The 23,529-nt window shown below is 44.2% G+C and overlaps 2 protein-coding genes and 2 long non-coding RNA genes across 5 annotated transcripts in view; 3 read left to right on the top strand and 1 right to left on the bottom strand.

Moving 5' to 3' along the window:
- The window catches only part of NARS2 (asparaginyl-tRNA synthetase 2, mitochondrial), a 136,435-nt gene extending 134,451 nt beyond the window's left edge, over positions 1 to 1,984 (top strand). Inside the window, exon 14 of the mRNA XM_038568491.1 lies at positions 1,748 to 1,984. Within this exon, the coding sequence (XP_038424419.1) occupies positions 1,748 to 1,751 (4 nt within the window). The 3' untranslated portion in view covers positions 1,752 to 1,984. The remainder of the gene's footprint in view (positions 1 to 1,747) is intronic.
- LOC111091519 overlaps positions 1 to 4,569 on the bottom strand; it is a 52,834-nt gene extending 48,265 nt beyond the window's left edge. The window contains exon 1 of one of the 2 annotated variants that reach the window (XR_005375617.1): positions 4,426 to 4,569. This is a non-coding gene — a long non-coding RNA (uncharacterized LOC111091519). The remainder of the gene's footprint in view (positions 1 to 4,425) is intronic. The other variant, XR_005375616.1, reaches the window with a different exon arrangement.
- GAB2 (GRB2 associated binding protein 2) overlaps positions 3,053 to 23,529 on the top strand; it is a 192,104-nt gene continuing 171,627 nt past the window's right edge. The window contains exon 1 of the mRNA XM_038568486.1: positions 3,053 to 3,190. Coding sequence (XP_038424414.1) covers positions 3,116 to 3,190 — 75 coding nt within the window. The 5' untranslated portion in view covers positions 3,053 to 3,115. The remainder of the gene's footprint in view (positions 3,191 to 23,529) is intronic.
- LOC119877352 lies at positions 3,848 to 6,245 on the top strand. Its single transcript, XR_005375618.1, has 2 exons — positions 3,848 to 4,178; positions 4,452 to 6,245. It is a non-coding gene; the product is annotated as an uncharacterized LOC119877352 (long non-coding RNA).

Here is a 23,529-nt window from a genome sequence, read left to right on the forward strand (position 1 = left end):
TGTTCCCAGGCCTGGCACACACCTCAGGCTCAGACTGAGCCACAACACCAGGGTGCAGCCAGGGACCTCAGCAGCACTCCTGCCTCCTATGTGCAGCCTGATCTGGGTGCTGGCAGCTAAGTCACGAGAAAGGTGGGGTGGGGGGCAAGAGAGTACCAAGAAGAGAGCCTTTTTTCTTTCTTTCTTTTTTTTTTTTTTAAAAAAAAAGATTGTAATTTCCAGTTCAATTTATTTTTTTAATTTTTATTTATTTATGATAGAGAGAGAGAGGCAGAGACACAGACAGAGGGAGAAGCAGGCTCCATGCACCGGGAGCCCGACGTGGGATTCGATCCCGGGTCTCCAGGATAGCGCCCTGGGCCAAAGGCAGGCACCAAACCGCTGTGCCACCCAGGGATCCCCGAGAGCCTTTTTTTCTGACTTTTGGGAAAGGAATGGTATGTTCAGAGAAGACTTCTTGAAGCTGATACAAGTTTCCCCCACTATCCAAAAGTTCGCCTTATGCCCTTTCACTTTTACAAAAGACCTACCTTACTACTTGTTTTTGCCCACCAAAAGAAATTTAAGGAGGACTTTCATTTTTAGGAGATGTTAATTGCTTCTTCAGTGTACCCCATTTCAGCTTACTGAGAAGTTTCATGGGCACGCACCGCTTTTGGATTGCCAGAAAGACCTGTACTCACTGTCGTCTTTCAGGCCCCTCCTGTCATTGGCCCAAAACATCAAACTTTTCTGTTTCCACATGGATTTATAAATAACAGGGAGAAGAGAGTCTTTCGAAAAACAACGTAAGACCCTCAAGAGCTTCTTCTGGCAGGATGCAGCCCAACCACCAACTAACCACTTCTGAACTGGCTCCCAGTTTGTCTTAAATCATACAGTTATCAAAGGGTCTGTATTAGAAGACTACTCTTCTAAGGAAAGATAAGGCATACGTATGCCTGACTTGCATCATACACCTCAGCTGCAAACCAACCATGCAGATCTCTCCGACTGCAATCACGGAGACTTGGCACCATGACTCAGATGTGAATGAAGTCAGAAAGGTTGCTTTATTTTGGTTGGGAGTCACTGCCTCTTGATTGATTTGGCAGACTTGAATATTTTGATATTTGTCTCACAGGGTTTCAAAATACTTAAAGGCAGAGGTTAAAATGGCCATAATTCTAGGAGTGCCCCCCCCCCCTTTAAATTGCAAGGCTAAGGGAGCTCTGGTCCCAGCTATATCCCGACAGTTCTGGCTTTACATTCATTCGAGCAGCACACTGGATACTGAAGAAAGTCCATGAAACGATGGGTGCAGGGGAGCTGATCTCGACCTCTCAGGACGCTTAGAAAGGCTAAGCACATAGTAAAGGATTAGCTTTTACAAACTGAAGAGAGTGAACTTTCTCCAACACAGGCAAGATCTGTAAAACCAGAACAGTGTCCAACGGCTTGGAAACAACTAGCTTTGCTGCACAGAGGCAGGGAAAATGAACAAAATAGCCTCCGTCTCAAGTTGTATGGGAAGTGTGAGACGCTGTTTCTCCCACTCATCTGCCCCACAGCACAGTTCCCTATGATGAAATGGGAGACTATCCAATTCTCAGAGAAACTGGGGTAGGACCTACCTTTGAATGCCGCTCCTGAAGATACTTAGTGAACTAAAGAGAGCCCCGGCCAAAGGTGGGGTATTTTTTCCCCTCTACCCTCCCCCTGAAGTACTGAGGTTCTCAAGTGTGTGCTTATACATCCTGTATTTCAGTTAAACCGCATCACAACGCGGCGAGAGAAGTATCGCTGGATTCCAGTTTTCGTAGGAGCCCCAAAGAAGTCTTGTAACCTGTGTCAGCGAGTTGGAACTCGGGGGAGTTTTGGCCGTAGTTTCTCGTTCTGCACCACCTTGCCTTCCAAATCGCTACGAATACACGGACTCATTTTTGCTTCGATTCTTTACATCACACGAATTTTCTTCTCCTGAATTCGTTTTCCCAGAGGCAATGCGGGGAGCCAGCTGGACTTTAATTCCTGGTAGTAAGAGGCCCCCACGTCGATGTGTAGACACTAAAGCAATTATCCCACTTTAAATAGCAGAGGAGCAAGCCCGGCCCCGGCCCCTGCCCCTGCCCCGGCCCCGGCCCCGGCCCCGGCCCCGGCCCCGGCCTAGAAGCTCGCCCGGCCGTCGCACAGGCCCTGGGACTGACTGGGCTCCGCGGAGTGGGGATGCCGCGGCCGGCGCAGCTCCTGGCCCAGTTGGTAGCTTCGCGGAGACACCCCTGTGAACAAGGCGCGTGAAGGCGCCGGGCCCCTAACACTGTGCTCTCTGCTGCTCCCGCCCGGGGGTGCGAGAGTTCATGAAACTCTTGCTGGGAAGCGGAGCACCCGTTTCTGCCAGAACCGGACCCGCTGAAACCCGAGACTCGGGATGGATCGGAGACGCGAGCGGCCGCGGGGTCCCCCGCCTGCCGACCCCCAGGGAAACTCGGCCTGCGGCGGAGGGCGCGCAGCCCCGCCCCCTCCCCGCCCCTCCCCTCCCTCCCCGCCCCCCTCCCCGCCCCCCGGGGCGCGGCGCCTCGCCGGCTGGCGGGGCTCGGGGCCGAGGGGAAGCCGGACCCCGGGGCGCGGCCGGCGGCGGGCTGCGGCGGAGCACACCCGGGCCTCGCGGGCCCCAGCGGCCGGCGGCGTCGGCGTCCCCGGGGCGGCCCGCAGGGGGGCGCGGCGGCCGGGGGCGTGGCGAGCGCGCGCCGCCCTCTCCCTGCTGCGGCGGGGGCGCGCGGGGCGGGGGGCGCGGGGGCCGGGGGCGCGCGGGGCGGCCGGGCGGGGGCGCGAGGCCGGGGCGGGGGGCGCGGGGGGCCGGGCCGGGCCGGGGGCGCGCGGGGCGGGCGGGGCGGGCAGGTGGGGGCGCGCGGGGGCCGGGGACGCGCGGGGCGGGCGGGCGGGAGCGCGCGGGGCAGCCGGGCCCGCGCCGCGCCGCCTCGTCCTCGCCCCGCGGCCGCCGGGCGCCCCCTCCCCTCCCCTCCCCCTCCCTCCCTCCCCTCCCCCGGAGCTGCGCACCGCCGGCCGGCTGACCCAGCGGCCCGCGCCCGCGCCCTTGTCCGGCCGACCCCGCGGCGGGCTCCAGGCGGCCGGCAGCATGAGCGGCGGCGGCGACGTGGTGTGCACGGGCTGGCTGAGGAAATCGCCCCCCGAGAAGAAGTTGAGGCGCTACGTGAGTGCGAGCGGCGAGCGGGCGCGGCCGCGGGGGGCCGGGGCGCGGGGGCCGGGGCCGGGGTCGGGGTCGGGGCCGGGGGCCCCGGGAGGGGCGGGGCGGGGGCCGGGCTGTCGGGGGCGGAGGGCGGCGGCCGGGCAGGTGGAGGCTGCGGGCTGGGGCTGCGTGGGGCACCTGCACACCTGTCACAGGTGCGCGGCCGAGGGGCGGAGCGGGCGGCCGGGCAGGTGGAGGCTGCGGCTCCCTCTCCGCCGGGCGGCACCTCCCAGCCGGCCTCCCCGTAAACTAAACAGGGTGTTGAAGTTTGCATTGATTGTTTTCGGAGCCCGGGAGAGTTGGTTCCCGGGGCCGGGGGACCGGAGCAAGCCCGGCGGCCCCGGCCTGCGGGGGAGGGGGAGGGGGAGGGGGCGCGGGCGCGGGCGCGGGCGGCCCCACAAAGGGCGAGGCGCCTCACACCCTTTCCCCCTTCCCTGTCTCTGCCCGCCTCTCCCGGGGGCGCCTGCTTCCTCCCAGGGCACAGCCTCTGCATCACGGGCAGCGTCAGCGGCATGTGCAGCGCCTGTATTAAGTGACTCATTTGTTTGTCCCCCGTCTTTCCCTTTATTCTGTATGTCTCTCACATACACCCCCACCCCACCCCACCCCACCCCACCCCACCCCACGGGGGTGACACTGCACTTTGGCCTGGTGCAAGCGGCCGGGGTTTGTGCGGCCTCCGGTGCCCGGGGTCGGGAGAAATCGAGGCGCTCCGTTGCCAGGTGGTGGTAACCGACGGTGTTTACCGAAATTGCTGGGACAGCCTCTCCCTTCTGGGGGAGAAACTGGCGACGTCCGAGGGAAGGTGGTACCGGTACCGTCCGGAGCGGACCGGTGGGAAGCCTGGCCAACCACCACCCCCTCCCCAGGCGGTGCCTCCCGGGGTCAAAGTACAAGATGGTGCTAATTACAAATCAGCCCTGGGCTACTTGCAGACGTTTGGAAGTGGAAGGTCGGTAAAAGGTGTCAAGGTCTCCCCTGGGCGCCCTCTCCACTTCCTATGAAATGCCCTTGTTTCCAGCGACTCTGGGTGCTGGCCTCCCAGGGATCATTCCCACAGCATGAAAGTGAGCTGTGGCCTTCCAGCTGCAGTGCATCAAGGGAGCTCGGAGTAGACCCTGCCCTGCCCTCCCCTCCCCTCCCCTCCCCTCGGTCAGCTGCACCAGGGGCTGTCCGTGGGGGGAGAGGCAGAAGCTTACCAGAGTTTCCTGTCTTGGCTCCCCAGATCAGAACGGAGGGACTTCTGGCCTCTGGATTGAGGAAGTGACATTCTGTTTTTCAAAGGAAGTGTTGTTGGGGAGTGCAAATGTGTGTGTATGTAAATGAAAGCAGGCTCTTATTTAAATCACTTGCTGAGAAGACTCTTAAGAATTTAACAATGACTTTTGAAAGTGGACCGAGATTCAAAACGCAGCACGGAGGAGGCAGTCAAGTGTTCACCCCAGTTCTAAAGCCCACTTTTCGGGGATGCCTGGGAAGCCGAACTCCATACGATTACTAAGAAAGAGATTTTTCCCCTTTTCACAATCAGCTCATTAGGAAACGTGAATTTTTATATAATGTTAAGGATGAGTAATTTGCTATTAATGTTTATATATATATATATATATATTTTTTTTTTTTTTTTTTAATGAAACAAATCTTTGAGCTTCTGAAAACTATTAGCAAAAGTGTACTAACCTACCGACTGGTGGAATAGAGTATCCAGTGAAAATGTGACTGTTAATTTTCAAGTTAGAACACTACCCTAAAGAGCCTTGAAACTGTTTTTGATACAGTTTGCAAACTGTCTGACACCTTATCTGTGTTCAATGACTACTCCAACTCTATCACCCAGACTCTTTATGACCCATTTGTTTGGTATTTTTGTTCTCGAGCAACTTACCTCAGGAAAAAACAAAAACAAAAACAAACAAAAAAACAAGTTTGGAGGCTTTGGAGTCAAGCATCTTTTTCACCCATCTGCAGTACTTGACACCCTACAGTCATAGGATGACCTCAGCCTCTTTCCCATCCTCCTTGTGGCTCTAGCCCATAGACATCTGATCAAGCTAGTAACAGCTTTTCTTAGGCTTCGGGGTGATGTGTTCTATTGGTATGCCTGGAGTCTCCCCTACTGTGGTAGTTCAATTCTCTTAGTTGAAACTGAGCCGATCTACCTAACCCCAGACTCGAGGGGTTAGAGTCTACCCTTACATCTTATTTTCTTTTTGCGAGTGGAGAATTTTTGCGCCTTGTTTTAAGTTAGAACTTTGCCAGTTCCCTGTGTTCATTTAGAGACCCAGATTATTCATTAGAATCAATCTAGGAGGCAAGTAATTTCCAGCTCTGTTGCTAAACACACACCCCAAAATAGCTGCTTATTCTCATGTATACCATAGGTATGTGGTATTATGGATCAATAAGTCTTCATTGTAAGAATATGTCAACCATCAGAGGTAAAGACAAAAGAAGCTGATGAAATGGATTGCAGCTACTTATAGTTAATTTTAAAAACTTCTCTCGAATGTGAGGAGAAGGTAGGTTTAAGGGGGAAAACCATTTAAAAGAAGCCATGGCAAATATTACCTGGGATCAGGTTTAGAGATTTTTTTTCATCATTTTTTTCCAATTAATCATAAGAAAATGTAGGGATCTATTCAGTATTGCTCTGAACATTGGGGTAATTACAAAAAGTGACCTCTGGGAAGTGGTGAGTGTTGCCTCTGGGCCATGGTGATATCTTTGCAGTGCAAGGCCAGCAGAAGGAACAGCCCTCCCATCGTGCTGTAGTATGCCTATATATGAGTGTGTGTGCATACACACACACACACACACGGCTGAAGCCAGATTTTCTCAGAGAAAAACATTTTATGACTTACACTGCTCTGTAATTTTCTATTAGTTTCAATAGATTTAGGGGAAAAGATTGGTAGTAACACTGCCCTCTAGTGACTATTTGGAGAAAATTGTGTACTGGTTCTAATGAACAACTGCACCGAGGAGACTTTATTTTTATTAAATAAATTTATTTATTAAATGTCTCTCAGACACTGGATTAGATGCTGGGAATAAAAATTAAGCCATCCTGTCAGTCTTAGCACATGACCTTGCCTTCTCCACGAAGATCATTGAAGCTATCAGAGAGTGGCTATATGCACATACCACAACCATATTTCCAAATATACCTGTATCTGCATGGTTCCTTTACTTTTTCCCTCTTCTTAGAGTAGGTGAAGTGTCCTTATTTTTTTTAAGATGTTATTTATTTATTAGAGTGCAGGAATAGAGGGAAGGGCAGAGGAACAAGCCACTCCTCAGGGAGCCTGAATGAGGGTGAGGGCTATTGTTGCTGAGATAATGACTGAACTGAAGTCAGACACTTATCTGACTGAGCCACTCAAGTGCCCTGATGAGGTGTCCCTTCTAACTGAGCAATGCTGTGCTTTGGATCATATCCCATCCCATCTATTCGGATCATTATTACGTTTTCTATCGTGAATCTTCTGTCTTAGCGTTTACCTGTTCTTTTCTATTAACGTGTCAGTATGCTTCCCTTTAACAAAATCCTCCCTCATATTATATCTCTTCCTTCTCACGATACTTTTTCCTTTTCTTCAGGGCTAAACTTATTCATGGTGGTTTACACTGTCTCCATTTCTCCGGCCTTCTTGTCATTTGGCTCCAATCTGAAACCTACTTTGTCATTTCACTACAGCTGTTCTCTGAAAGACACCAGTGACACCCAGGTCATTAAACTCAGAGGTCTGTTTTTTTCATTTTAATTTCTTCACTCATTATTCATAGCAGATCACTCACTCTTTCTTGAAGCACCTTTCTCTGAAGTGATACAATAAATGCCCCACTTTTCCCCCTTTTTTGGCCACTCTAAGTCTCTTTTGCGAAAATGACCCTTTACCCAATCCTTCAAGTTGGAAGCTCAATTATCATTGCATACTTGTCATTATCAAGTTAAATTTCCATCCCAGAGTTGTGTTCTGAATTCCAGACGTGCAAATATGGTTGTTAACTGGACATCTCTACTTGAAGGCCTCTTAATCATCACAAACTCATGACACTCAAAACTCTATTCTTCATCCCCCATCTTCTCAGTAAATGGTGCCACTGACTATCCACTTGGGATTCAGTCTTCACTCCCTGTCATCCACTACCACACATCTAATCTTTTATAAAACCCATAGTAGTGCTATCATCTTAATATCCTTTTCTCTATACTTCTCCATCCCCATTGCCATGACTCCTAAGGTTGTCATTTTAATAGTCATCTGTTGAGGACTTAGTCTGTACCAGGCACTGTGCCTAGACCATTGATCTCTTCATCTTTTTAGCCCTAGGAGAAAAGATGTGACTTGTCCAATGTCTCCTGGTTTTGTCCCAAAGCCTAAGCTTTTTAAAAAAAATTATTAAACTTCCTACTCTGACATAATCTGAGATGCACATGTATTTGTAAAAATAGGAAAGAGAGAGATGTTTACTCTTTACCCAGTTTCTCTTGATGGTAGCACTTTGCAAAACTAGAGTGATATCACCATCAGGATATTGATAACGATGGAGTCCAGATACAGAACATTGCCATCACCACATGACCCTTCAAGTTGTCCTTTTATAGTCACACCCACTGTCATCCTATTCCCACCATATCCTTAACCCGTGACAACTACTAATCTGTTCTACATTTTTATATTTTGTTTTTTCAAGAGTGTTATTATGTAAATGGGCTCGTATAGTTTGTAATGTTTTGGGATTGGCTTTTTTCATTCATCATGATACTCTGGAGATTCATCCAAGTTGTTGTATGTATCATTAGTTCATTCTTTTTTTTTTTTTTTTAACTACCAAGTACTAGTCCATGGTATACGTGTACTGTAATTTATTTGTTAAACTGTTCACTTATTGGTTTTATTTTTTTTTTAAGATTTACTTATTTATTTTTTTGAGACAGGGAGTGGGCAGAGGGAGAGGAGCACAAGCAGACTCCCCACTGAGCAGGGAGCCTGATGTGAGGCTCAATCCTAGGACCCCAAGATCATGACCTGAGCTGAAATCAAGAGTCTAACACTGAACCAACTGAGCCACCTTAGAACCCCTCACTTATGGTTTTAATTTATATTTCCCTATGGCTAATGATGTTGAACATCTTTTCAGATGATTATTTGCCATCTGTATGTCATCTTTGGTCATATGTCTCTTTAAGTCTTTTGTCCATTTTCTTTTCTTTTTTTTTTTTATGATAGTTATACAGAGAGAGTGAGAGAGGCAGAGACATAGGCAGAGGGAGAAGCAGGCTCCATGCACCGGGAGCCTGACGTGGGATTCGATCCTGGGTCTCCAGGATCGCGCCCTGGGCCAAAGGCAGGCGCCAAACCGCTGCGCCACCCAGGGATCCCTTTTGTCCATTTTCTTTACAAATTGTTTTTTTAATTTTTTGAATTTTGTGTTTTTTTAAGTTTTTTTTTAAAGATTTAATTAATTTATTCACGAGACACACACACAGAGAAAGAGAGAGAGAGAGGCACAGACACAGGCAGAGGGAGAAGCAGGCTGCATTCCATGCAGGGAGCCTGACGTGGGACTCCATCTCGGGTCTCCAGAACCACACCCTGAGCTGAAGGCAGCGCTAAACCACTAAGTCACCTGGGCTGCCCTTTTTTTAAAGTTTTTATTTAAGTAATCTCTACACCTCAGGTAGGGCTCGAACTCATGACCTTGAGTTCAAGAGTTGCATGCTCCTCTGACTGAGCCAGCCAGGTGCTCCTGGACTGTTGTTTTTGTTTTTGTTTTTAACTGCTGAATTATGAGCATTGTTTATATGCTCAAGATACTAGGCCTTGTCAAAAAATATGGCTTGCAAATATTTTCTTCCAATCTCTTTTCATCCATTAGGGTCTTTAACAGAGCAAAAGTTTTAAAAACCAAACAACAACAACAACAACAAAAATAGAGCAAAAGTTTTTGATTTGGATGAGATCCAGCTATCAGTTTTTTCTTTTATGGGCCATACTTTCTTTTGGTCAAGTCTAAGAACTCTTTGCTAAGCTGTAGGTTGCAGAGCTTTTCTCCCTCTTTTCCCTAAACATTTTTTAGTTTTAAGTCCAATGATCCGTTTTGACTTCGTTTTTGGATTAGGTGTGAAACTTATATTGTTGTTGTTGTTTATTTTTGGCATTGGATGCCCAATTGCTTCAGCACCATTTGTTGGCAAGGCTACGCTTCCTTTATTGAATTGCTTTTTGCACCTTTGTCATAAATCAGTCGGGAGTATCTGTGTGGGTCGATTTTCTATTCTTCATCATTCTGTATTTCTACCCTAATGCCAATACCCTGTAATCTTGATAACTATAGCTATATGGTAAGTCTTAAAATCTGGTAGACCGATTTCTCTACTTTACTCCTGATCAGATTAATCTTAATTTTTTTTTAAAGGTAAACTTGAAAAGTCAGCTCGTCATTAGAAAATGTGAACAGTGAGACGCCTAGGTGGCTCAGCAGTTGAGCGTCTGCCTTTGGCTTAGGGCGTGATCCCAGTTCAGGGATCAAGCCCCACATCAGGCTCCCTTTGAGGAACCTGCTTCTCCCTCTGCCTATGTCTCTGCCTCTCTCTGTGTCTCTCATGAATAAATAAATAAAATCTTAAAAATGAACAGTAGTAAAGTATAAATAAAAATTAACTATAATCCCATTGGTCTTGAATTTTTCTTTAAACTCATCTTTTCAACACAGAATGTGAGTGGAGCAAATATGTTTAATAATTTACCAATCAGCTATTACATGCCATGTATCCAAGTTCTGGGACTACAAAGAATAAGGAAACCTTCCTGGAGAGGTAGCCAGAACTAGAAGCCAAGAGAAGAAAGTCTTCCAGGCAGCCAGGCTGCTGACAGTGAAGCCCGTGGCAAGGAACTGCAGAGTATGTGTAGGGGTGCTAAACAGAGTGTGGTGTTGCTGGACCACCTGCAGGATGATGAAGATAGTGGGCTGTGAGACTTAAGAGGTAGACAAGAAAGAACATGTGGCTTGGTAAGAACAAGGGAGAGGGATAAATGGCCAACAGGTACATGAAAGGCTGCTCAACATCGTTAATCATCAGGGAAATGCAAATCAAAACCACAATGAGCTATCACCTCACACCTGTCAGAATGGCTGTAATTAAAAAGAAAACAGTAGGGAACTTCCTCAAAAAATTAAAAATAGAACTATCATATGATCCAGCAGTGCCATTCTGAGTATATATCCAAAGGAAATGAAAACAGGATGTTGAAGAGACATCTGCACTCCATGTTCATTGCAGCATTATTCATAATAGCCAAGATATGGAAACAACCTAAGTATCTTTCAGTGGATAAATGGATAAAGAAGGTGTGTGTGTGTGTGTGTGCGTGCGTGCCGTGCTTGGTGTTTTCTGAATATTCTTCACCTGTGAGAAGGAAGGAACTCCTGCCATTTGCAGCAACATGGATGGACATGATGCTTGAGGACATTATGCTAAGTGAAATAAGTCCAAGAAAGAGAAATACTGTGTGATCTCACTTATATGTGGAATCTAAAAAAGCTGAACTCATAGGAGTGCCTGGCTGGCTTAGTTGGAGGAACATGTGACTCTTGATCTTGGGATTCTGGGTCAAGCCCCACACTGGGTGTAGAGATTACTTAAGTAAATAAAACTTTAAATAATAAATAAGCAAGATGAACTCATAGAAATAGTAGAATGGTGGTTACTGGAAGTTGGAGGAGCATGGGGGAAATGAGGAGATGTTAGTCAAAGGGTACAAACTTCCAGTTAAAACATGAATTAGGGATCCCTGGGTGGCGCAGCGGTTTGGCGCCTGCCTTTGGCCCAGGGCGTGATCCTGGAGACCTAGGATCGAATCCCACGTCGGGCTCCCGGTGCATGGAGCCTGCTTCTCCCTCCGCCTGTGTCTCTGCCTCTCTCTCTCTCGATCTCTATGTGTGACTATCATGAATAAAAAATAAATAAATAAAATAAAATAAAACATGAATTAAGTTCTGAAGATCTAACGCACAGCACTGTGATTGTAGTTAAAGTGTACCATATTGTATACTCGAAAATTACTAAGAGAGTAGATCTTAAATGTTCCCATTAGGGGAAAAAAAAAAAAAAAAAAAAAAGCTAGGGATGCATGGGTGGCTCAGTGGTTACGTGCCTTCGGCCCAGGGCGTGATCCTGGAGTCCTAGGATCAAGTCCCACATCAGGCTCCCTGCATGGAGCCTGCTTCTCCCTCTGCCTGTGTCTCTGCTTCTCTCTCTCTCTCTCTTTCATATGAGTAAATAAGTAAAAAAAGAAAAATGCTAATTATGTGATGTAATAGAGGTGTTCACTAATGCTGTGGTGGTAATCATGTTGCAATATATAAGTGTATCAAGACTTTGTTATACACCTTAAACTTATACAATGTTATGTATCAATTAGATCTCAATAAACCGAAGGCGGGGGGGGGGGGGGGGGGGGGGGCAAGGAAGAAGAAGGTCTTCAGAAACAAGCGAATTTAAGATTTGTTTCTAAGCCATCCTAAGAAGGCAAGACTCTTACAACAGACTATTGGAATATTTAAATAAAATTTATGTCTGGCCCAAATTCCTGGGACAGATAATCAGGTGGACATTCCTTTAGTAGTTTTCTGTTCTGTGGTCCTAATCACTGGATTGATTTTTTGATAGTGTTTGTAACATCAAAGAGACTGCTCTAACCCAGGGCCAGTTACTGAGCTTCTTATCACTAGCACTGGATCAAAATTCCTCATTTGGAATCAACCACATGTCTATCATCAGATAAATGAATAAATATATTTTACAGAAATATATACAATGGAATATTATTCAGCACTAAAAAGGAAGTTCTTACATGCTACAGCATGGATGATCTTAGTGACATTTTGTTAAGTAAAATCATTCACAAGAGGATAAAAGCTCTGTGACTCCACTAATGTGTGACACCTGGAGGGGTCAGATTCATAGAGATGGAAAGTAGAATGGTGGTTGCAGGAGAGGAGAATGGGGAGCTATTGTTTAACGACCACAGAGTTTCAGTTTGGCAAAATAAAAAGTTCTTGGGATGGCTGGTAGTGATGATAACACAATAATATGAATACTGAATGCCAGTGAACTGTACACTTACAAATGGTTAAGATAAATGCTATGATTTGTGCACTTTACCACAGTTTACAAAGAACACAACTCCTCATTTGCTAAGATTTGGTACGTGGCCCAGCTAATACTTCTAATCCAAAGGAAAAGACAGGCTAGAATCTCCATAGCCTTGAATGAGTATGGAATGTTCTCTCAGGGATATCTGAGGACCAGAGGCAGTAAAATTGTACAAAGCAGGAATGCACGCCTGCAGCTTTGCTTAATGAAATGACTTTGAAGTTGCTTTCTATTTCTCATTGGCCTTTCTCTAGTTAGAAGGGAATTGTGGAATATGGTAACCTCAAGCTTACAGGAAATGCTGAGAAACAAAGGGTCCTAAGCAGGCTATTGCCTGTATCCAAGTAATATTGAGCAGGACTTAGAGAATATGTTTTGTGTCCTTTGTCTTCCTAAAGGAATAAATCAACATTCAACCCTGGCTTCAAGGAACCAGGTGCCCAGGGAGACCAGAAGTACACATGCAAAACAGAGAAATACCATTATATAGAGATATATGGTCCAGGTATCATGTTCATGAAGGCAGGAGCTATGGAGATGGAAAAAACTGGAAGCGGGATCCCTAGGTGGCGCAGCGGTTTGGCGCTTGCCTTTGGCCTAGGGCGCGATCCTGGAGACCCCGGATCGAATCCCACATCGGGCTCCCGGTGCATGGAGCCTGCTTCTGTCTCTGCCTCTCTCTCTCTCTCTCTCTCTCTCTCTCTGACTATCATAAATAAATAAAATTAAAAAAAAAAAAAAAAGAAAAAGAAAAAACTGGAAGGGCTTCCTGGAGTGGGAGGTGGGGATATGAGTTGGACTCAGAAGATTGGGGCCCAGGAAGGAAGATAGCGATTGAAGTGGAAAATCCCCACACTGTGCATGGGATGGGGGGCAGTGAATTTCCATCCAAGGTGGAGTCTATAGTAGAAATCAAAAAGGTTTGAAAAGTAAGTGGAGAGCTGTGGGGGAGAGTCTATGAAAGGCCTTAGATGATAGAACATTTATTAATAAACAGCATCACTCTAACCAGGGGCCTTTCAGCCCCCACTTCACGGTGAAATGTCAGTGACATGTTGACATTGTTTGGCTTCAGAAGATCTCTTAGTATTTCAAAGGCCTTTGAAATCAAATGACTTGATTCTCTGAGCCTATTTCCTTGTCTATAAAACTGGTGTAATATTGCTTCACAGGGTTTAAGAATTTACTAGATTAACAAATGAAAAAAAAATCTTAATGCAGTGTCTAGCCCAGAGGAGGTATTTAATCTTAGAGGATGTGGCAGTCAGGGCCAGTGTTGATGTATAATTGTTAACCCTCTCATAAGAACTCTGAACATGAGCATGAGTGTCTTCACATCCTTTTCAAATTTGGGCCAGACCTGAGTTTTGTAACATCAAAATGCAAGTGGAATTCCCAAGCTAGATACTACATCAAGTCAAGTTCTAGGAAGTCAAGTTTTTCCTGAAAGGAACATCTCAAGGGTCTCCTGATCTCACAGAAGGGAGATAAAACCATATGGGGGTTTGTCTGAAGCTGTAACTTTGGCCAGCGTCTGGGAAACTTGTGTGTACTAGGGGATACAAAGATCAATGTGTGAGATTGTGAAGCCCATGTTCAAAAATGTTGAGAAAACTTCCCAGTAAGTGGTAACCCCTTAAGCCTACATTTGCCTCTTATCCTCTAGGCTCCTCCAAAGTGAACCCTCTTCCTGGCTTGTTTCCATGGCATTTTGCCACCTTTAGTTCGGCATTCTCACATCAGGCTTGTATCTGTCTCCCTTTGCTAGATTATGAGCACTTTATGTGATGGTGTAAGTATCTCACTTAGAGCCTGGTGCAGGCATGAAGCCACTTGAGCAGTACCAGCTGCAAGGAAGGCAAAGTTGTTGTCATTTATCATTAACAACCTCTTCCCCTGTAGCACCCCCCCCCCCCAGCTTTATATTTGCTTCCTATTGTTTGTCTGCCAATTGTGAAAATAGTGAGTAAGTTCCTTAGGATTCTTCAAAGTGATTAATTAGAGCATTTTTTAGAGCATTTTTTAATATCATTATGAGCTCCCAAATATAAATACATCTGATGTGTTTGAATCTATTCCAGTTCTTTTTTTTTTTTTTTTTAAAGATTTGATTTTTAAGTAATCTCTATACTGAACATGGGACTCAAACTCTCATAATCCCAAGATCAGGAGTCACATGCTTTATCAACTGAGCCAGCCAGGCGCCCCTAGTTGTTATTCTAATGGATGCTCATGTTGTAATATCTTTAGCCAGTGGCTAAAATATCTTGGGTCTTCTGAGTCCTCTGACATGCCCTTACTAGTATTTGATAGTTTCTTTGTTATCTGGTATGGCAAGATGTTTCAGGTTTGTCTTGTACATTTTTTGATCCAGACCTAGGATTAGCCATTTGCTTGAAGTATCCTTTTCTTTGAGTAAAAGTGTTATCTAGAAACCCACATGGGCATTAAGGGGTTCTTACTGCTCTTGGGTTGGTCATATATATGATTTTACATGGTTATAAGCAACACGAACTATCGGTTTTACGCTGCTTTTTTTTTTCCACAATCCACCACTGTAAATATTTTCACTTCTGCATAATATTTTTCCAGTTGTTAGTTATGAAAAACTTCCATCATACACAGAAGGAGAGAAAATGGTCTAATGAACACCAATTCACACGGTTTCAAATCTATCAAGATTTTATCACATTTGCTTTATCCTTTTTACTCTTCCTTTGTGAGAATATTTGAAAGCAGATCCTGAACGGGTTCATAAGTTTTAAAAATAGCACACAAGTGAACATACCATGCTTTACGTACACATGTCCTTTGGTTAGACATATATGTTACTTTCAGTTATTCACTGTTACATACTGTACACACCTTGTCTGCTATATAGGTAGGACTTACGAGAATTTCACCCCTACTAATAAGACATAGCATTTAGGTATCATACAATATCACTGCCGCTAGCTAGGAAGATTTTCTTGGACAGGCTATCACTGTGTCTTTCCTTAGCTTGCCTTGGAAGAGTGTTCTGGTTAGAGCTCTGCTGGCTTGCAAAACTCAGGGAAAGTGCTAAGTTTTATATATATAGTAGACTGATTTCCTTGTAAGGATTATAGGAATGAGTCTGTTGCTCTGATCTTTTGGTACATCTTTCTAGAGGAAAAAATTGATATAGGCTGGGTGTATGTCTATATTTTTTGAGTATCAGCATAGGCTACAGTTTGTTGAGTTTAACGCCCTTTAGAAATCTTCCTGAAGACACTCTCATTAACAAATAATAAGAGTCTACAAAGTACATAGTATTCCCCTCCAAGTTTATAATCTTGCTGGGGAACATGCTTGAATTATAATGGCAGGCAGTACACCTGGCAAAGACCAGTGCTGTAAGAACCCAGGAGACATTGGACTAGTGTGGTCAGCCAGTTCAGTTTCACATGACCCATGTTTGTATTTTACTTGCTGGGTAATCTTCAGTTTCACATTTCTACACTTATTTCCTGATACATTCTTAGGACTCACTTCACGTTTTTTGTTTTTAAGATTTTTATTTATTCATGAGAGAGACAGAGAGAAAGGCAGAGACATAGGCAGAAGGAGAGGCAGGCTCCCCGAAGGGAGCCCAACACAGGACCCAATCCAGGAACTCTAGGATCACAACCTGAGTGGAAGGCAGATGTTCAACCACTGAGCCACCCAGGTGTTCCTCACTTCACGTCTCGTTTTGTGGCCACCTTTGATCTTGCCCTCTGCATCAGAGAGGATTTTAGAACCTCTTCTCCTGGCTCTTGTGTTATGATGCCTTAGTACCGTGGACTAACTTTTGGTTTAGCTTCTAGAGTGCACCACATTTTTGTTCAGCCTTGTAGCTCCGGTATCTAAAGCACAGTAAATTATTGCTTGGCTAGTACTTTATATGCTTTTAAGTTTTGATAAATTTTACTTTGGGATTGGTTACATTTTTTTTTTTTTGGTTACATTTCTTTGGAGAAAAAAGAGCTCAAGCTAGAACTGGATTGAAAACTTTTTTTTTTTTAAGCAACAAGTTTAGGGAATTTCTGTGGGATAGGCTATTAAAAAGTTAATTTTTTGTAATACTTAAATTTCACTCTTATGATAAAGTTATTGGAAACAGAAGATTATAAAAAACAACATGAATAAGGAGCACCTGTAATACACCTCCCATGGCAGAAACAATGTTAACATTTTAGTGTGTTCCTCGGTCTTTTTTTTCTATATTTCAATATGCTTTGTATGTTTATAAAGAATAAGACTGTATCACCTTTTGTATGCTTTAATATATTGAAAATATTTCCTGTGTTATAAAATAGTCTTCTAAGACATAGCTTTTAATGTCTGCTGAAGCAGAATAACATAACACAGAGCTTCTCAAGTATGTGTAATATAAAGACACTTTAAACATTTTTACACGTTTTTGATGTTGAATTAAATTATCTTTATTATTATGTTACCAAATTGTATAAACAAAAACTGTGAGATATAAATATATACTTTGAGCTCTTCTACAATTGTAAAACCAAAACAGATTAACGAATTTAATGTAAACCTTCAGAACCAATATAATTCACGTGAACGAGAATAAATACTTTGCTGAAACTAAATTGCTCCTTGAAATGTGAATATGGCCCTTACTCCTGTGAAGCCTCTCTTCTCTCCCACTGCATTTCTATGTTTGAACTATAGTGAAACTGTGGTTTGTTTGGCAAGCCAAATACTTTTAATTGATATGACCACATTTATATACTGTCACCTCTGGCTTTTCTCATTAGTCATTAGTGTATAAAAGTGAAAGAACTTAGTACATGATATTAATAAGATTATAAATGCAAGTGCTGATAATTAAGAAGCAGCATTCCCTCATAAGATGATCATTCAGATGATCCAGAATATATGTTTTAGAATCACCTTAAAGGCAGCCTGGGTGGCTCAGCGGTTTGGCACCAACTTAGGCCTGAGGTGTGATCCTGTAGATCTGGGACCAAGTCCCATGTGAGGCTCCCTGCATAGAGCCTGCTTCTCCCTCTGGCTGTGTCTCTGCCTCTCTCTCTCTCTCTCTGTGTGTCTCTGTCTCTCCTGAATAAATAAATAAAATATTTTTAAAAAATAAATAAAATCACCTTTAAAGTGAAAACTCAGTATTGAAAAAATGTTTGAAATGCATCTGCAGATCCCTGGGAATATGCCTTTGGGCCCTATATTGAAAAAATCCTGGTGTACTGTAAAAGGTGTGGGCTATGAGGTCAGCCCTGGGTTAGTTAGAAGCCAAACCGAGCCTCCCACATGCTTTGTGATCTTGAGCATATTTCCTTATTTCAGGACTTTGATTCCCTAATTTGTGAGGTGGAGATAATGGTAAGTTTAACTAGTTAATTGAATAATTCTAACTCAGAGAAGAGTAAACATGAATGCTTTTATCTTTGTTCAGTCAGAACTCCCACTTGTGCTTTGTCAAAATCTTCTCTACAGATCTCTTGATACCTTTGGCAGAGATCATCCCCTTTTGGTCACTCTGGGTTATTGAAAGTCCTCGGTCTTTTAAAATTGTAGTATACCATTTTAAAATTGTAGTATACCCAATCAAAGGCTTTTCCTACTCCTGTTAATGACCAGACTTGTGGTTCTGGTGATATGAAGTGGAAGAAGGTAGATTTGGCTTATTTGTATTCTCCTATTCTCCGTTCCTCATTTCAGAGAGTATAGGGATGGGGAACAGATAGTCTGTCTAGCATACTTCTCCTGTGCCTATTCTAGGCCCCAGTTGTTCTGTTGTGTAGGGACAGGCTAGAGGGAGAGGGACAGGGATAAGTGTTTCATAAATGGCTACTGTTGGGTCCTCCTTGATGGCATTTACTGTTGCCTAACTGGCACTGCCTGTGCGTATGCTCCCTACACTTGGGAGGGTAGATTTTCCCACTGAGTGGTCTCTAGACTTGCAGAGGAAACTGGTGGTGTTAAGTCCTTTTAACTCCTTTCAGGCCATCCCCCCCTTCATGTATCTCACAGCTGGGCTCCACTTGCTCATTTGATAGCCCTCTTGGGGAGAGAGGGGTAGCTGATAAGAGAGCTCAAGACCAGCAACTTCCATGGGACTGCTTGACCCAGGGGACTCACTCCATGCCAAACAATGAGGGAACAGCATTGATGCCCTTTCTCCACTTTCCCTTTCTTTGTCCAGAATGGTGCAGGATAGATCTGTAAGTTTATTGCCTGAGCAGATATTCATTAGGCATTATAATTAAAAAAAAATTCTTGTCCCAAATCATTTTTTTTTTTGGCACCTCTAATCTGTGTAACGGATTCTCTTAGAAGAACCCTCCATAGGGTACAGCACTACCCACCAGGGTGGGATCCATGGTTACCCCTCCTCATCTCTGCTCTTCCTTTGCATAGTGGGGAGGGAGAGAGGCAGTGTGGAGGCCAGGTGATGATTACCTTTGAAGGTCTAATATTATAGCTTCTTCATAAATTCTTAAATTTGCCCAGCTTAGTTATTGACTGCTCTGTTTACCTTGTGGGAAAACTTACCTCCTCTCTAATCTTAGCTGTGGGTTCTCTTTACCACTTTTGGGGTGACTGGAAAAGTCTCACTCAACATTCACTTCTATAACTGCCTTATAGATTGCTGTGGTATTAAATGTGCTAATGCCAGGCACATGGTAAACATTCTATAAATGGTAACTGTTACACTCATTGCAAAGCCAAATTTTTTTTTTTTCATTTATTTATGATAGTCACAGAGAGAGAGAGAGAGAGAGGCAGAGACACAGGCAGAGGGAGAAGCAGGCTCCATGCACCGGGAGCCTGACGTGGGATTCGATCCCGGGTCTCCAGGATCGCGCCCTGGGCCAAAGGCAGGCGCCAAACCGCTGCGCCACCCAGGGATCCCCTGCAAAGCCAAATTTATTTGACTATTCTATGTTTGACATTTAGGTAGTTTACTATTTTCTGCTATTTTAAATAATGCTGTGGTGATCTTTATAGCAAAGACTTATACTCTTAGAATGAACCCTGTAAATGGAATTTCTAATTCAAAGCGTACAGTTACGGGGCATCTGGTTGGCTCAGTCTATTAAGCATCTGCCTTCGGCTCGGGTTGTGATCCTGGAGCCCCTCAGATCTCCCTGCTCAGCAGGGAGCCTGCTTTTCCCTTTCCCCCTATTCATGCTCTCGTTCTCACTCTCTCTCTCCCAAATAAAATCTTGTAAATAATTGTACTCTTAATTTTTTTTACGTTTCTGATATACCAAATTGCTACTCAGAGGGATGAAGTTTTGGTTTCCCTGATTCTTTTCTGATGCAGACAGTATAATTTTTTAAAATACTTGACAATTTGACAGGTTAAAAAGTAGTTCCATGTTTTAATTTTTATTTCTTTGCTACATATTTGAATACATTTTTACCTGTTATTGACACTTTTTTTAAATGAGTTGCTTCTTCAAATGATAGGTACTTTCTGTTATAAATAGTTGATGTAACTGGAAAGGAAGACTGAGTGGCTTTGGGTATGGTAAAAAGGGAACTTGGAATAACCTGAGCAGGGAATCTCCAGCAGTGGGGAGGGAGAGATTGACCAGACTTAACCAGACGTTCCTCTTATTTAGTGGTTCCCTTCTTAAACCCTGTTAGCTCTGATTCCATAGATTCCCCACCCACCCCACCCTGCCTGCCATGCAGCCTTCTGATCTTAATTTGGTTTCAAGGCCCACCTCAGATGTCACCTACTTCGTGCCACTTCCTAAATTCCTTCTGATGGAGATTGTCTTCCCACATCATCTCATTATATCTCTGTACAGCTCTTATGACATTGCTATATGACTGTTTTTAGATCTCTTTCTCTCTCCTTAATTAGGTGCATTCCTCAAAGGCAGTGATTTTTCTTTTTTGACCTAGTGTTTGGCACATAGGCACTCAAACAGGAGATAAGATGATGAATAGGAATCATCCTTACTGTCTGGTAACTCACAGTTTATCACGGAGAATAGACATCTAAACTTATTAAATATAGTGAAGAGTATTCTCCTGTGCCAGAGGCTGAGGAAAGTATTGCAGAAGAGTGGAGTACAGTGATTGATTCCACTTGGAGTGGAACAATAATAGGGAAGGCTCAGGGAAAATGATACTTGAGGTAGGGTTTTGAAGAATGAGTAGGAGTTCATCCAGCAGATGGGAAAAGAACATTTAAAGTAATGAGAAAAACTTAACGAAAGATATGAGAGCATGAATGTTGAGGGAAAGTGTTTGGGGAAAGAATGAGGTTCAGGTGGCCTACTTAATTCTCCCCAGAACTCCAACTTTATCCTTTACTCATCATGAGCCCTTTGCTGTGTCTAGAATTTCTTCTTTCTCCTCTGACTTGTCAGACCCTATCAGTCATTCTGGAATATTGCCAAATACCTATCATGTGTCATCTGCCAAGGGAAAGAGGCAAAACTGAGTTCATAGACAGCTCTGAATGGCATTATGGCAATGTTAGCCCCATATCAAAAAGATACACAAGAGAATGGTGTCTTACCAAATTCTTGGATGGCCCAGATTATAGCTGCTGTAGATAAAATAGGTATCTTTTTTTTTTAATTTTATGATTTATTTTGAGAGAGAGAGAGCACATGTACATGAGTGGGGAGAGGGGCAGAGGAAGAGGGAGAATTACAAGCAAACTGTACACTGAATATGGAGCCTGATGTATGGCTCCATCTCACGACTCTGAGATCACGACCTGAGCTGAAATCAAAGGTCACACGCTTAACAGACTGAGCCACACAGGTGCCCTAATAAAATAGATATTCTTAACAATAGAGTGTTACAATTTATTTAGTTTCCTATGATGAGATAAAAGTTTATCTCAAACCAGGCTTAGAGAAAATAGAGCTGCTGCCTTTTTTTTTTTTTTTTTAACTGATCTGTATCAGTTCCCATCTGCTGTTCCAGTTACTTTTGCTTCATGGTAAATTTTTGGATGTGATAAAGCATGCCCAAAACCTAGTGGCATAAAATAACCATTTTGTTTTGCTCATAGATTCAGTGGGTTTCGAATTCAGACAGGCACAGCAGGAATTGTTTCTGTTCCCCAGTGTCTGGGGCTTCAGACAGGCATGGCAGGAACTTGTTTCTGTTCCCCAGTGTCTGGGGCTTCATCTGGGAAGATTTGGATGGCACAGGTGCCTTGGCTATTAGGAACTGGAGTCATCTGAACGTGTCTTCACTCACATAATTGCCACTAGGGATGGGATGACTCAGAGACTGTACCCAGCTGGAGCTGCTGTCTGGAGCACCTATGAGTAGCCTCTCCGTGCAGCCTCCAGGTAATCAGACTTTTTACCTAGTTTCTCAGGGGCTCCAAAATTGAATGTCTTAGAGGCACAGATGGAGACTTCGTAGCTTTTTTTAAATGACCCAGCCTTAGAAGTTATGCAGTGTTCCTTTTGTCATAGTCCAGTGGTCAAAGGAGTCACAAGCCCACTCCCATTCAAAGAAAGGTGAATAGATTCACAGCCTCTTGCTAGACAGAATGTCAAAGAATCTGTGGCCATTTTTAAGTCTGTCATGATAATATCTTAATTTTTCAGGATGAAGTCTCACTCGAATCTTTTCAAAATTCAACTTCCTAAGAAGTACTCTTTGAGTAAAGACTTCATCTCTCAGAGTTCCGCCCACTTTCCTTTCCCCACCCTAAAATCTAGTTTGGTCAGGGCAGGGACTTCACATCATGTATCTCCAAAATCCTTATCAGCCTGGAACAGTGTCTGGCAAACAATCGATGCCTAACATCTGTTAGTGACTGTTTAAGAAGAAAGCTTACCATGTCTTCTTTGTGTGAGTTAGACAAGAATCCCTGTGGATCGCTGCATTGATATCTGTGTGGGGTTTCTCTGCTTCACTGTCTGGTTTGGAATATATCCTGGAATTGTTTGCTGAGTGGTATCTAATTCTGTTTGTCCTTTGGATGTGATGTGCAGAAATGCATGATAGAGGTGGTGGTGTGTGCCGTCTCAGTTTCTGTACATGGAGAACGCTTTGCTTTAACAACAGACCTCCACTGGTCCAGCAGTCTCTTAGTAACTCCTGAATGCCCAGCATGCCATTCTTGGGCTTTAGGGAGTGAGCAGTGCTGCCCCAAGCTCATCTTTGTCCTCCTCCTCCTGCTACATCCAAGCCTTTGCTCTCATACCATACATATATTAGCGGTATATATGAACAATGACCTTGAGCAACCTGAAGCCCACCCCATGTGATGTCTGGGATAACAGAGTCTTGATATTCCTGAAACTCCACTGCTCCCTGAGTTGAACCTGCTTTGATGGGAAGGAGTGTGTATGTGGGGAGCAGGCCTATGAATGGAGATTATGTACTTATCTCTCCTACCCCTTTCCTTCCCCATAGAGCCAGAAGGGACAGGCAGGCTTCTCTTTTACTTCCCCTTCCATGGCCAGAGCTTCTCCTGTATCACATCCTCCTTTCTAGCTCAAGCTTAGCTGCTAATTTAGGAGGCACGTTATAGATGGCGTACATGAAGAGAAACTGCTCTGTCAACAAGAGGACACAAGTTAGGAAACATTGCAAAGATATTGAAGTCCAAGTAAAATGATATTATATTGAAGTGCAAGTAAAATTACTTAAAAATTTGGTTATAGACTTGTTTCCTTTCCCTAAACCACATTTTCACAACTTCAGTACCATAAGGGAATTTGGAAACTTTATACCAGGAAGATGTAGAGCATCGTCAGGACTCTGAAGTGTTGCCCTGTCCTTGCTGCTGACTTTAAAGGGTGAATTCTTAAGCCTCCGTTTCCTCTTCAGTAAAATTAGGATATGCTGCCAGTCTTCTGATTGACAGCTATAACAAGTTTAACATGATTGTTCAATGAATACTTGGACGATTTGCATGGAAACCAGTTTCCATCCCATTCTTCCTAAAAGTTCCTAACCCTGAGTGTTTCCAGTGGATCTGGAGAGCTTTAAAAATTTCAAATGCCAGCCTGTCGTGGTCTTAAGTAAATCAGAACCTCTGAGGGTTGGGGCCCAGGGGTGTGTTAAAAAGTTAATTCGTGTGACTCTTAGACGAATTCTCTTTGTGTGTACCCACAATTAAAAACCTCTGCCAAAAATAAAAAGATTAAAAATAACAACATGC

Source organism: Canis lupus, chromosome 21 (genome assembly GCF_011100685.1).
Source record: "Canis lupus familiaris isolate Mischka breed German Shepherd chromosome 21, alternate assembly UU_Cfam_GSD_1.0, whole genome shotgun sequence".
NCBI classification, from domain to species: Eukaryota; Metazoa; Chordata; class Mammalia; order Carnivora; family Canidae; genus Canis; species Canis lupus.